This window comes from Mustela nivalis (genome assembly GCF_964662115.1).
Source record: "Mustela nivalis genome assembly, chromosome: 7".
Lineage (NCBI taxonomy): Eukaryota > Metazoa > Chordata > Mammalia > Carnivora > Mustelidae > Mustela > Mustela nivalis.
In genome coordinates, this window is record NC_139026.1 from 71,154,583 (window position 1) to 71,169,985 (window position 15,403).

General features: G+C 34.3%; 1 protein-coding gene across 12 annotated transcripts in view; it reads left to right on the forward strand.

The window, feature by feature from the left end:
• The window catches only part of LMNTD1 (lamin tail domain containing 1), a 521,212-nt gene that overhangs the window by 447,860 nt on the left and 57,949 nt on the right, over window positions 1–15,403 (forward strand). For all 12 annotated transcript variants that reach the window (XM_082738528.1, XM_082738534.1, XM_082738533.1 and 9 more), the window contains one exon: window positions 2,563–2,761. In XM_082738528.1, the coding sequence (XP_082594654.1) occupies window positions 2,563–2,761 (199 nt within the window). The remainder of the gene's footprint in view (window positions 1–2,562; window positions 2,762–15,403) is intronic.

Below are 15,403 nucleotides of genomic sequence, written 5' to 3' on the forward strand. Positions count from 1 at the left end.
AGAATGAATTCCAATAACACAGATTTCTTAATGTCATATGCAGAGTAATTTGATTATGCTCAATATTGATCCTAACACTTAGTCATATTCAGGGAATATAAATGTATGTGGCCAAATGTATCATCCCCATGATTAAAATATCTTTAATTGTCACAATCATTTATGGGTTGATGGTTTAGATGCTCTAGAATTGCTAGATAAAAATTCTAATGTATAGCATTAACTCCCCTTCTTCTGAACACTGCCAGAAAGATTTAAGCAATGTCTTATGTATTTGTGCCACTAGGAGACTTATAGCTTAAGTAAGGATAAAACAGACATATAACAAAGAAACGAAATAAATGGTAAGAAAAATGGTGGAAAGATAGAACATTAATGAATTTGGAGGAGAAGAAAATGAAAACAGTACTACAATAGGAAAAATTCATGTTCTACAGTTGCCAACAGTGTAAGCAATGCACTCAGCAATATCCACAGTGTGTTCCTCATGTTAGGGAACTTCAAGGGAATGTTATCATATTTTACTGAAAACATCATGGTCTTGGAAACAGAGGACTTGTCTAAAGGATATTTCTACACTGTGAGATAATAGGTTAGGTGTTCCTGAGTCCAATTACACCTACAAGTGCAAAATAGGGATTAAAATATCAACTTCACAGGGCTGATCTAATGATTAAATAAGATATGTATGAAAATCACCTAGCATATAGGAAGTACTAAATAAAAATTAGTCATGAATATGAATATATCTGTAAGCACCTCCTCCTCATTGAATACGCTAGATTTGGGGTCTGTATCGTAATTACCAGTTAACAAGTTTCAAAACTGGTTGCATAAACACACCCATGACTACTTGATGCCTCTATTTTCCTCTATTATTCCATAGATATTTAAGCCTGGCTGTTGGTTATCTATATTTCATTTTGTTTCTGATATTTTGCTAAACTTGTGACACAGTGTTATGTAGGATTTTGATCTACTGCCATTATTCCCTATGCTTCATTGTTTGTACGCCTATACACTTTTTAAAGAAGCCTCCTAAGATTACAGTGACCTTTAGCAATGACTAAAATCCATACCAACTTACATCTAGGGACAGAATATTTTTCCTTCTTTATCCCTGTACCATCATGATATATATTCTACATATATATCTATATGTGAAAGATATTAGGGAAAAAAAACAACTTATAGTGGTTTCCCCTTGCAAGATGAGAGTTGAGCTGGGATATGCAGTCTTCTTCAGTTACTGTAGGTTCAGGTTCTGTAGATAAATGCCTGGATCCACTGAAACTTGTTACCTTTGATTCCTTTCCATTTGTTCCTCTAGATGAAATAACAACTGGAACTAAAATTAATTTCTTCTTCCTTTTTACAATATAAAGGTTTTCATCCCTCAAGATAGGCCATCAAAAAGAATACTATATAATCTCCTTCCCCAAAGGAATTTAAGGATTAAGTAAATAGTCAAATGACTGGGAATGAACTAACTTAATTCCAAATATTTCTTCTAAACAAAATATTTTGAGGGATCCTCTTTAGCAACTATGTGCTTATGCATTGCTATCTTTCACCTTTCTTTGGTTTTGTTAAAGATACAAGAATATGAAGCAAACTCTAGATTGTCTCAGTCTTTTGATGATTTTGAACACAGTGAACTACACTATTGTAGTGAACTACAATAATTGCTGTCACTTACTAAACACCTATTAAAAACTAGACACTGTACTAGGCAGTTATCTACATTTTCTTCAATCCTCACATTACCTTACACAAGGTTGTATTATTTTATGTTCAGGAAAATGGAGAATTAGAAAGTTTAAATCAGTTGGCTTACTAAGCAGCAGAGCTGGGATAAAATCCAAGACATATTGTTCTAACCACATCATCAGGGTCTCTCTCTATAGCGTTACTCACTCTTTGCAGACACATCATTAGATTTATCTAGCCTGCTGCTTTCCATGCAAAATTATAAAAACTATTTTGTATTTAAACCTTAGTAGTGAAAATTTTAAAAGAACAAATTTCCAAGAGACTGATTAAGCATTACTCTCTCTTTCTAATAAACTATTTTAGTTTATTAGAGGAAATTCAAGTCCTTACCTAGCAAAATTACTAACTATTTGTAGGAAGGGTTCATTTGCAGTTTTAATTTATGGGTAGTAATTTGGGAGGATGGCTAATATGAAATAAAGTTGTATTTATACATAACATGTCCAAATTTGAGACGCTCAAATATTTACCTCCTTGAGAACTTATGATGCTTCTGGTACAATGGAATAATCAATTAAATAAAAGTCATTATGCTAATGATGTTATTGATAATTTAAGATAACTAACATAATCTCTAGGAATTGTGTGTCACTAAAAATAATCACTAGCTATTTCATAGACTTTGGTGTATAGCTTTTAATTATCCTCATTGAGTTTGAAAGTGACAGTAAAATGCATAAAGAAAATAATTTTGTAGAAGCGAAGAACAAAGATACTGGCTTTGTGTTCTTTTTTAATGTCCTTGTATTTACTTCTCTTTGTTTCTTTCCTCTTTGGTTTCTTTGAAAGGAATCAACAGCTCCATAATGACAAAGAGACAGGCTCTGCCATACCTTGCTCCTGAGATACCAGTAACTGGGGAAGGAGAAGATTACTTCCTATCTTTGTTTGGTGATTCAAAGAAACTTCTTTCACACTCATCCCCTGCAGAGAAAGCCTGGAAACACTTTTCTATGATTCTTGAAGAAGTAGGCCAATCTAGATCCAGGTACATATTCTATTTGAACTATTTAACATCTTTTATTGGAATAGGAACTACTTTACTTCAGTAGGAAATGAAGTTTTAATCTGATATTACATTCCTGATTTCATCTAAAACCTTAAGCAGTTTATTGAAATATAACTCTTTTATGTTCTGAGCAATGATAAGAAATCAATGTAATTTATTAGGGAACCAAACAAGGAATGCTGGTTTTTCAAAGATGCTAGAGGAAACAGCACTACATAATCCCTACAAATAAAGTCAACCCTATTTTTTGTTATTGGCAAATCACTCATATGGATTTAGTGTCTTTTTTTCTCTTCTACTAGGTGCTTAAGTTCAAAATAGAAGAAAAATTAATCCATTTTTATGGTGGTTGGTATCTATGGCAAAAAGAATTGGTCAAGAAGAAAGTTGATATGAGAGCTAAAATAAAAGAGCTGACTCGTTTATACATTTACTTAATCCTGCTTTTCTTGTTGCTTTAACAACAGATTGAATTGTGAATTATGAGAAATAAACACATGTCGACAGAGAGTGTGAGAGGGCTAAAAGGACTTACTAGCCAGTTTAAAGGTCAGACATAAAGGAATCTGCTTTCCGCTTAGGTCAGATTTCCTAAAATCAACCACTGTTACCATTCAACTATAGTGAATAATTAAGTGTTCTCTCAACCATCTAAAAGCACTATAAGAAATTATTCACTCAACATCTAACCAGTGTGTTAAGAATGATCTATTTGGAGCAAAAATTCAAAAAAAAAAAAAAAGACTTGTGAATATGGTTTTAAGAACTTTCACTCAGACGAGGAAGACCTGCAGGTAAAAGGATTGAGAGAGACAAATTAAGTATCAAGGCATTTAGAGAATTTTCTCCCAGTCGAGGATGACCTGGGAAGATTTTGTGAAGGAGTTGTTAAGTAGAATTATCTAAGAAAGATAAGTAAATTTTGGATATGCACTAGTTCTCAATTGTACCTACAAAGTTGAATCATCTGAGAGGTTTTTAACGTCCTGACCCTAGCCTAGACTCTTTGAGTCAGAATTTCTAGTGGTAGAATTGAACATTGTATTTTTTTTTTTAATCCCATGGTAATTCTAATGCACAGTCAAGGCTGAGAACCGCCAGCCTAGAGAAAAGGAGCAGCATAAACAAAGTGAAGGAGGCAGAAAAAGCTAGGATCAGGTTGATACAAGGCACTTTATAGCATTGCCCCACTGGACAGTGCATAAATTGGTGTAACAGAGTTTTAGGGGCCAAGATTGGGCAGTGATCACAGGGAGCCTTGAACACCAGGATGAGGAATTTGATTTTTATAATAGGTAATGGGAAGCAACGGGAAAGTTTCAAACAAAGGAGTAACAGGATCATGACTCAGAATGTTAAACTGTGGCAATGAATATTATGAATGAATATTGGATTTTTGTCAAATGCTTTTTATGCATCTACTAAAAAGATCATATGGTTCTTAATGTTAAAGCAACCGTACACACTTAAAATAAACCTCCTTTGATCATAATATTTATTCTTTTAATATTGATATATAACTGAATTTTATTGGTTAAAATTTTGTTCCAAATATTTACATCTGTGTTTGTGAAAAGTATTGATCTATAAGTTTTCTTCTCCTGTAATGTATTTGCTTTGACATAAGGTAAAGCTTGCCTCATAGACTGAGTTAGGATATATACCCTCCTTTTTCATTTTCTAGCTAAGTTTATATAGAAGTAAATTTTTTCTTAAATATTTTATAGAATTCATCAGTGAAGCATTCTGGGCCTGGAGTTTCTTTGGGGGAAGGTTTTTAATCTACAAATTTTATTTCTTGAAAATAGATATCATGATATTCTTGTTATCTATTTCTTCTTGGTTAATTTGTGTCTTTCACACAATTTGTCCATTTCAACTACTTTGTCAGATTCATTGTCATAAAGTTGTTCATAATATTCCTTTATTATTCTTTTAGTATCTGTAGTGATGTCACATTTCTAATTGCTGATACTGGTCAGGTATGTCTTCTATCCATTTCCTTATCAATCTTGCCAGAGAGTCATCAGTTTATTGAGCCTCTCAAACAACCAGTGTTTGGTTTCATTGATTTTCTGTGGTTTTTGTTTTTCTTTTCTATTTTATTGATTTCCATTCTGATATGTGTTTACTTTCCTCTGCCTCCTTTAGGTTTCCTTTCCTTTTCTTTCTCTAGTCTCTCAAGGTGAGATCATTGGCTTTATACCCTTTTCTCTTCTAATATAAGCATTTAGTAAATTTCCCCCTAAGTACAGCTTTAGTAGCATCCCACAAATTTGATATGTTGGATTTTCATTCATTTCAAAATACCTTCTAATTTCCCTTACTTTCTTCTTTGATCTTTGTGTAATAAGAAGTTCCCAAATGTTGACAAATTTGCAAGTTACTGTGATTTTCCAGATATGTTTTTATTATCAATTTTTAATTAAATTCTACAATGGTCAAAAAATATACTTTGCACTATTTGAGTCCCTTTAAAGGTATTAAGACTTGTTTTACAGTCAGGATATTTTCCAACCTAGTAAGTGTTCTGAGTGAACTTACAAAGAATTTATATTCTGATGGTATTGAGTAGAGTATTTTATAAATGTCATTCAGGTCAAATTTGGTTGCTAGCATTAAGTTACAGTCATTTTGCTGCTTTTATGTCTACTTGTTCTATCAATTTTTGAGAAAGGGGTGTTAAAATCAACTATAATTGTGGATTTACTGATTTTGCCTTGCAGTTCTATCAGTTTTTTTTCTTTTATATATTTTGAAGTTCAGTTACTAGATTTACAAACATTTGAAATTGTTATATCCTATTAATGAACTGATCTTTATATCATTATGAAATGAACTTCTTTATTGGCATTATTATTTATTTATTATTTATATATTATATGGCATTATTCTTAGTTCAGAAATCTACTGATATTAATATAACCATCTCAGCTTTCCTTTTCTTATTGTTAGCATGGTAAGTCTTTTCCATTCTTTTACTTTTAATCTATTTGTGTCTTTATATTTAGAATGCATGTTTTGTAAGTAGCATGTAGTTGAGACTTGTTCTTCCGTCAAGTCTAATAATCTCTGTCTTTTGAGCATTTAAACTGTTTACATTTAAAGTAATTGTTAATATTTGTTTTCTATTTGCCCCAACTATTGTATTGTCTTTCTCCTCATTTTCTGTATGCTTTTGAATTGAGTATTATCAATGATTCTATTTTATTTCCATTGTTGGTTGATTAGCTATAACTCTGTTATTTTAGTGGTTCCTTTAAGGTCTGTAGGATATCGGGGCACCTGGGTGGCTCAGTGGGTTAAGCCTCTACCTTTGGCTCGGGTCATGAACCCAGGGTGCTGGGATCGAGCCCCGCATCAGGCTCTCTGCTCCTTAGGGAGTCTGCTGCTTCCTCTCTCCCTCTGCCTGCCTCTCTAACTACTTGTGATCTCTGTCTGTCAAATAAATAAATAAAATCTTAAAAAAAAAAAAGGTTTGTAGGATATCTTCAGCCTATCACAGACTACCTTCAAATGATATTATACCACTTCACAAATAGTATAAGACTTTTCAATAGTATTCATTTCTTTCACCTCATACATTGTGTTTTTGCTATCACATATTTTATTTCTACATGTGTCATAAATCCCAAACTCCATATTTTGTTTAATAATTATTAGAAACAATTTAAAATATAAGAAAAATATGTTATATATTTACCCTCATATGTTTTCACTGCTTTCCAGCATTTCTTTTTTGTAAATCATGTTTCCATCCCTTATAATTTTGCTACTACCTGAAAAAGAACTTCCTTTCTTATAATATGGATCTGCTTGTGATGAATTCTTTCTTCAGTTTTTAAACAGCTTTATTGATATATCATTGACATAAAAATAGTGTGTATATATATACATATACACATGATGTATATAATTTATAAGTTATTTTATTTGTCTTTTTAGTTTTTTATTAAGATGTAATTGACATATAATATCATGTAAGTTTAAGGTGTACAACATGATGAATTGATACTTATATATTGTGAAAGGATTGCCATTAAGTTAGTTAACATATCCATTACCTCACATAATTATCTTTATGGTGTGTGTGGTGAGAACATTAAGATCTATCTTCTCAGCAATTTTCAAGTATCATTAACTATAGTCACTGTGTTGTACATTAGATCTCTAGAACTTACTCATTTTGCTTAACTGCAAGTTTGTACCCTTTGAACCACATAATCCCATTTCTGCTTCCCCCAGTCCCGAGCAACAAGCACCATCAAGATCATACAATATTTCTTTCTGTATCATGCTTATTTTGTTTAGCATAATGTCCTCCAGTTCTATCCATGTTGTCATATATCTATATTGAAGTCAGGATTTCCTTCTTTTTAAAAACTGAATATTTCAGTGTGTGTGTGTGTGTGTGTGTGTGTGTCTGTGTGTCTGTGTGTCTGTGTGTGTGTGACATTTTCTATACCCATTCATCTATTGAAGACATTTAGGTGGTTTCCATATTTTGACTATTGTAATAATGCTGCAATGAACATGAGAGTGCAGTATCTCTTCCTGATCCTCATTTTATTTAATTTGGATATATATCCAGAAGTGGGACTGCTGATCATATGATAGTTATATTTTTAATGTTTTTAGGAACTTCTGTATGTTTTCCATAATGGCATTATTAATTTATATTCTCACCAACAGTACAAGTGTTCCTTTTTCTCCACATCCTCCCCAGCACTTATATTTTTTTCTTTTTTTTTTAAGATTTTATTTATTAATTTAATAGAGAGCACACGAGCAGGGGGAAGAGGGAGCAGAAGCAGCAGCCTACATACTGAGCTGGGAGCCCAACATAGGGCTCTATCCCAGGACACTGAGACCGTGACCTGAGCTGAAGCAGAAGCTCAACAGACTGAGCCACCCAGGCAGCCCATCTTTTCTTTTTGATAATAACCATCCTAACAAGTATGAAGTGATATCTCATTGTGATTTTGATTTCATTTCTCTGGCAATTTGTGTTGTTGAACACCTTTTCATATACCTGTTAAACATTTGAACTTCTTTTTAAAAGTTTCTTTTTTTCTTTTTTTTAATTTTTATTTTTTATAAACATATATTTTTATCCCCAGGGGTACAGGTCTGTGAATCACCAGGTTTACACACTTCACAGCACTCACCAAAGCACATACCCTCCCCAATGTCCATAATCCCACCCTCTTCTCCCAAACCCCCTCCCCCCAGCAACCCTCAGTTTGTTTTGTGAGATTAAGAGTCACTTATGGTTTGTCTCCCTCCCAATCCCATCTTGTTTCTTTTATTCTTCTCCTACCCACTTAAGCCTCCATGTTGCATCACCACTTCCTCATATCAGGGAGATCATATGATAGTTGTCTTTCTCTGCTTGACTTATTTCGCTAAGCATGATTTGCTCTAGTTCCATCCATGTTGTCGCAAATGGCAAGATTTCATTTCTTTTGATGGCTGCATAGTATTCCATTGTGTATATATACCACATCTTCTTGATCCATTCATCTGTTGATGGACATCTAGGTTCTTTCCATAGTTTGGCTATTGTGGACATTGCTGCTATAAACATTCGGGTGCATGTGCCCCTTTGGATCACTACATTTGTATCTTTAGGGTAAATGCCCAATAGTGCAATTGCTGGGTCATAGGGCAGTTCTATTTTCAACATTCTGAGGAACCTCCATGCTGTTTTCCAGAGTGGCTGCACCAGCTTGCATTCCCACCAACAGTGGAGGAGGGTTCCCCTTTCTCCACATCCTCGCCAGCATCTGGCATTTCCTGACTTGTTGATTTTAGCCATTCTGACTGGTGTGAGGTGATATCTCATTGTGGTTTTGATTTGTATTTCCCTGATGCCGAGTGATATGGAGCACTTTTTCATGTGTCTGTTGGCCATCTGGATGTCTTCTTTGCAGAAATGTCTGTTCATGTCCTCTGCCCATTTCTTGATTGGATTATTTGTTCTTTGGGTGTTGAGTTTGCTAAGTTCTTTATAGATTCTGGACACTAGTCCTTTATCTGATATGTCGTTTGCAAATATCTTCTCCCATTCTGTCAGTTGTCTTTTGATTTTGTTAACTGTTTCCTTTGCTGTGCAAAAGCTTTTGATCTTGATGAAATCCCAATAGTTCATTTTTTCCCTTGCTTCCCTTGCCTTTTGCGTTGTTCCTAGGAAGATGTTGCTGCGGCAGAGGTCGAAGAGGTTGCTGCCTGTGTTCTCCTCAAGGATTTTGATGGATTCCTTTCGCACATTGAGGTCCTTCATCCATTTTGAGTCTATTTTTGTGTGTGGTGTAAGGAAATGGTCCAATTTCATTTTTCTGCATGTGGCTGTGCAATTTTCCCAGCACCATTTATTGAAGAGGCTGTCTTTTTTCCATTGGACATTCTTTCCTGCTTTGTCGAAGATTAGTTGACCATAGAGTTGAGGGTCTATTTCTGGGCTCTCTATTCTGTTCCATTGATCTATGGGTCTGTTTTTGTGCCAGTACCATGCTGTCTTGATGATGACAGCTTTGTAATAGAGCTTGAAGTCCGGAATTGTGATGCCACCAACGTTGGCTTTCTTTTGCAATATCCCTTTGGCTATTCGAGGTCTTTTCTGGTTCCATATAAATTTTAGAATTATTTGTTCCATTTCTTTGAAAAAGATGGATGGTACTTTGATAGGAATTGCATTAAATGTGTAGATTGCTTTAGGTAGTATAGACATTTTCACAAATTTATTCTTCCAATCCAGGAGCATGGAACATTTTTCCATTTCTTTGTGTCTTCCTCAATTTCTTTCATGAGTACTTTATAGTTTTCTGAGTATAGATTCTGTGTCTCTTTGGTTAGGTTTATTCCTAGGTATCTTATGGTTTTGGGTGCAATTGTAAATGGGATTGACTCCTTAATATCTCTTTCTTCTGTCTTGCTGTTGGTGTAGAGAAATGCAACTGATTTCTGTGCATTGATTTTATATCCTGACACTTTACTGAATTCCTGTATAAGTTCTAGCAGTTTTGGAGTGGAGTCTTTTGGGTTTTCCACATATAGTATCATATCATCTGCGAAGAGTGATAATTTGACTTCTTCTTTGCCGATTTGGATGCCTTTAATTTCCTTTTGTTGTCTGATTGCTGAGGCTAGGACCTCTAGTACTGTGTTGAATAGCAGTGGTGATAATGGACATCCCTGCCGTGTTCCTGACCTTAGTGGAAAAGCTTTCAGTTTTTCTCCATTGAGAATGATAATTGCGGTGGGTTTTTCATAGATGGCTTTGATGATATTGAGGTATGTGCCCTCTATCCCTACACTTTGAAGAGTTTTGATCAGGAAGGGATGCTGTACTTTGTCAAATGCTTTTTCAGCATCTATTGAGAGTATCATATGGTTCTTGTTCTTTCTTTTATTGATGTGTTGTATCACATTGACTGATTTGCGGATGTTGAACCAACCTTGCAGCCCTGGAATAAATCCCACTTGGTCGTGATGAATAATTTTTTTAATGTACTGTTGAATCCTATTGGCTAGTATTTTGTTGAGTATTTTCGCATCTGTGTTCATCAAGGATATCGGTCTATAGCTCTCTTTTTTTTTCAAAGAAATGGAACAAATAATTCTAAAATTTATATGGAACCAGAAAAGACCTCGAATAGCCAAAGGGATATTGCAAAAGAAAGCCAACGTTGGTGGCATCACAATTTTGGACTTCAAGCTCTATTACAAAGCTGTCATCATCAAGACAGCATGGTACTGGCACAAAAACAGACCCATAGATCAATGGAACAGAATAGAGAGCCCAGAAATAGACCCTCAACTCTATGGTCAACTAATCTTCGACAAAGCAGGAAAGAATGTCCAATGGAAAAAAGACAGCCTCTTCAATAAATGGTGCTGGGAAAATTGCACAGCCACATGCAGAAAAATGAAATTGGACCATTTCCTTACACCACACACAAAAATAGACTCAAAATGGATGAAGGACCTCAATGTGCGAAAGGAATCCATCAAAATCCTTGAGGAGAACACAGGCAGCAACCTCTTCGACCTCTGCCGCAGCAACATCTTCCTAGGAACAACGCAAAAGGCAAGGGAAGCAAGGGAAAAAATGAACTATTGGGATTTCATCAAGATCAAAAGCTTTTGCACAGCAAAGGAAACAGTTAACAAAATCAAAAGACAACTGACAGAATGGGAGAAGATATTTGCAAACGACATATCAGATAAAGGACTAGTGTCCAGAATCTATAAAGAACTTAGCAAACTCAACACCCAAAGAACAAATAATCCAATCAAGAAATGGGCAGAGGACATGAACAGACATTTCTGCAAAGAAGACATCCAGATGGCCAACAGACACATGAAAAAGTGCTCCATATCACTCGGCATCAGGGAAATACAAATCAAAACCACAATGAGATATCACCTCACACCAGTCAGAATGGCTAAAATCAACAAGTCAGGAAATGACAGATGCTGGCGAGGATGCGGAGAAAGGGGAACCCTCCTACACTGTTGGTGGGAATGCAAGCTGGTGCAGCCACTCTGGAAAACAGCATGGAGGTTCCTCAGAATGTTGAAAATAGAGCTACCCTATGACCCAGCAATTGCACTATTGGGTATTTTCCCTAAAGATACAAACGTAGTGATCCAAAGGGGCACATGCACCCGAATGTTTATAGCAGCAATGTCCACAATAGCCAAACTATGGAAAGAACCTAGATGTCCATCAACAGATGAATGGATCAAGAAGATGTGGTATATATACACAATGGAATACTATGCAGCCATCAAAAGAAATGAAATCTTGCCATTTGCGACAACATGGATGGAACTAGAGCAAATCATGCTTAGCGAAATAAGTCAAGCAGAGAAAGACAACTATCATATGATCTCCCTGATATGAGGAAGTGGTGATGCAACATGGAGGCTTAAGTGGGTAGGAGAAGAATAAAAGAAACAAGATGGGATTGGGAGGGAGACAAACCATAAGTGACTCTTAATCTCACAAAACAAACTGAGGGTTGCTGGGGGGAGGGGGTTTGGGAGAAGAGGGTGGGATTATGGACATTGGGGAGGGTATGTGCTTTGGTGAGTGCTGTGAAGTGTGTAAACCTGGTGATTCACAGACCTGTACCCCTGGGGATAAAAATACATGTTTATAAAAAATAAAAAATTAAAAAAAAAAAGTTTCTTGTGGTCCTTTGCTATTTTTTAATCAAGTTATTTGCTTTTTTGCTGAAGAACTGTATGAATTCCTTATATATTTTGGCTATTAACCCTTATCAGATATATGGATTACAAATATTTTTCTCATTCTATGGGTTGCCTTTTCATTTTGTTAACTATTTCCTTTTCTGTGCAGAAGTTTTTTAGTTTAATGTAATCCCCCTTATTTATATATACTTTTGTTGCCTGTGCTTTTGGTGCTGTACCTAAGAAATTACTATGAATACCAATAGCAAGATTTCCCCCCTCTTTTTTTCTCCTATGACTTTATGTTTTCAATTCTTATCCCATTTTGAGTAATTTTTGTATGTGCTGTGACATAGGGGTCCAATTTCATTCTTTTACATGTGGCTATCAGTCTTCCATCATTCACTGAAGAAACTATCCTTTCCCCATTGTGTAATTTTGGCACTCTTGTTGAAGATCAGTTGACCATAATTTTTATGCATGGGTTTGTTTGGGGCTTTCTATTCTGTTCCATTGGTTTATATGTCTATTTTTATGCCAGTACCTTACTGTCTTAATTATTTTAGCTTTATAATATAATTTGAGGTAAATAAGTGGGATACCTCTAGCTTTTTTCTTCCTGCTCAAGATTGCTTTGTCTATTTGGGGTCTTTTGCGGTTCTATATGAATTTTGAGTTGTTTTTCCAACTTCTGTAACACACACAGGTCTTTGGTATTTTGGTAGGCATTGCATTGAATCTATAGATCACTTTGGGTAGTATGGGCATTTTAACAATTTAGTTCCTCCAGACCATGAACATGCAATGTCTTTCCATTTATTTTGGCTTTTAATTTCCTTCATCAATATTTTGTAGTGTATAAGTTTTCAATATTATAGTCAATATATAGTACAATTTCAGTGTACAAGTCTATTACCTCTTTGCTTAAGTTAATATGTGAGTATTTTATTCTTTTTATTGCTAATATAAGTGAGATTATTTTCTTCTTAATATCTGTTTTAGTTAGTTTATTATTAGTGTGCAGAAATTCCACTGATTTTTGCATGTTGATTCTGCAGGTACAACTTTACCTAATTCATTTTTTCTAAGAGCTTTTTGTAGTGTCTTTAGGATTTTCTACATATATGATCATGTCATCTGCAAATAGCTGTAATTTAGGTCTCTTCTCATTTGATCATCTTTAATTTTTTTTTCTTAACCTGATTGCTCTGACTAGGACTTCAAGGACTATGTTGAATAGCAATGGTGAGAATGAACATCCTTGCCTTGTTCTGGATCCTAGAAAAGCTTTTACCCATTGATTTTATCTTTTACCGAATGGTGATTTAAGAATGTGTTGTTCAATTTCCATGTATTCATGAGTTTTCTTGTTTTCTGTTATTGATTTCTAGATTCATTCCACTGTCATTTGAGAAGATAGCTGGGATGACTTTAATCTTAAATTGTTGACTTATTTTGTGGCCTAACATGTGATCTATCCTGGAGAATGTTCTGTGTGTGCTCAAGAAGAATGTGTATTCTGCCACTGTAGGGTGGCTGTATAATAGACATATCCATTTTGTCTATTGAGTTATTCAAGTTAGCTGTTTCCTTATTGATTTTCTACCCTCAATATTCTGTCTGTTATGAAAATGTGGTTATAAAATTTCTTATTATTGTAATGTTGTCATTGTTTCCCTTTAGCTATGTCAATATTTGTTTTATATATTTTGGTCCTCTGAGGTTGGGTAGATAAATATTTACAATTTTTACATCTTCCTGTTGAACTGACCCTTTTATCAAAGACCTTTATATAAAGGTCTTAAGAATGACAATTTTTTACTTAACGTCTTTTTATCTAATATAAGTATAGCTACTTCTATTTTGTTTAGCATTTGCTTGAAGTATATTTTTTTCTATCCATTTTCTCTCAACTTATGTGTGTCCTTATATCTAAAATGAGCCTCTTATAAACAGTACATTGCTGGATATTGTTTTCTGTTCTAATCTATTCATCCATTCTATGCCTTTTGATTGGAGAATTTAACCCATTTATATTTACAACCATTTACATTTAAAATTACTATCAATAGATTAAAAACTTGGTATTGCCATTTTGTTCATTGTTTTGTTTTCACAGTTCCTTTGTTCCTTTCTTCCTCTCTGTCTTGTTATTTGATAAATTTCTGTAATGGAATTTATAGGGATTTTCTGGTTATCATAATGCTTGTATAGATCTTCTCACAGCTTTAACTATCTATTTTGATTTCATAATTACTTAAGTTCAATTCAATATAAAAATTCTACACTTTTACCTCACATACACTTTATGTTCTTGAAACCAGAATTGGCTTTTTTAAATAATGTGAATCCTTTGCAAAGTTTCATATTTATAGTTATTCTAAATACTTTTGTTTTAACTTTTATGTTTGATTATTGGTAATTTGTGCACAACCACAAGTGTCATATTATTTTGTATATAGAGAGAGAGAGAAATAGATATATAGATATACACATTTGCCACTGAGATTTATACTTCCACATATGCTCCTGTTGCGTTTAGTGTGGGTGTTTTTGTTTTTTAAGATTTTATTTATTCATTTAAGAGAGAGAGAATGACAGAGAGAGCACAAGCGGGGAGAGAGGCAGAGGGGGATGGAGAAGCAGACTCCCCACTGAGCTGGGAGGCCAACATGAGGCTCAATCCCAGGACTTGGAGACCATGACCTGAACCAAAGGCATACTCTTAAGCATGTGAGCCACCCAGGTGTCCTGTTTAGTTTTTTAATTCCATTTGAAGAACTACTTTAAGCATTTATTGTAAAGCAGTTTTAATGGTTGAAAAACTCCATGTTTGTTTCTTTGAGAAATGCTTTATCTCTCTTTCACTTTTAAAGGATAGCTTTTCAAGATACAGTATATCTTGTTGGCAATTCTTTCTTTCAGTACTTTGAATATACTATCCCGTTTCCCCTGGTGTACACAGTTTCTGTTGATAAATTCACCTACAAGTATTATAGTGGTTTCCTTCTATGTGATTAATCTTTTTTCTCTTGCTGTTTTTGGAAGATTTGATTATGATGTCCCTGGTGTAACTTTCTTCAGGAATTCTATACTTGGACTTTGCTGAGCTTCCATAATTTGCAGATATATAGACTTAAAATTTTTAAATTATAGAAAATTTTAGGTAATTGTTTCTTAAAATATTTTGTCCCTATCTTTTACTTTAGAGAGTCCAATTACACATGTTCCAGGCCATTTGAAGTTATCCCACAATTCACTAATATTCTATTCTTTTTTAGTCTTTTTTTTTTTCTTCTATGTGTCTCATTTTGGATAATATCTATTGCTATGTCTTCAAATTCACTAATATTTTTATTTCCAGGACTAATCTTATTAATTCCATCTATTGTATTTTTACTTCAGCTATGTCACAATCATGTT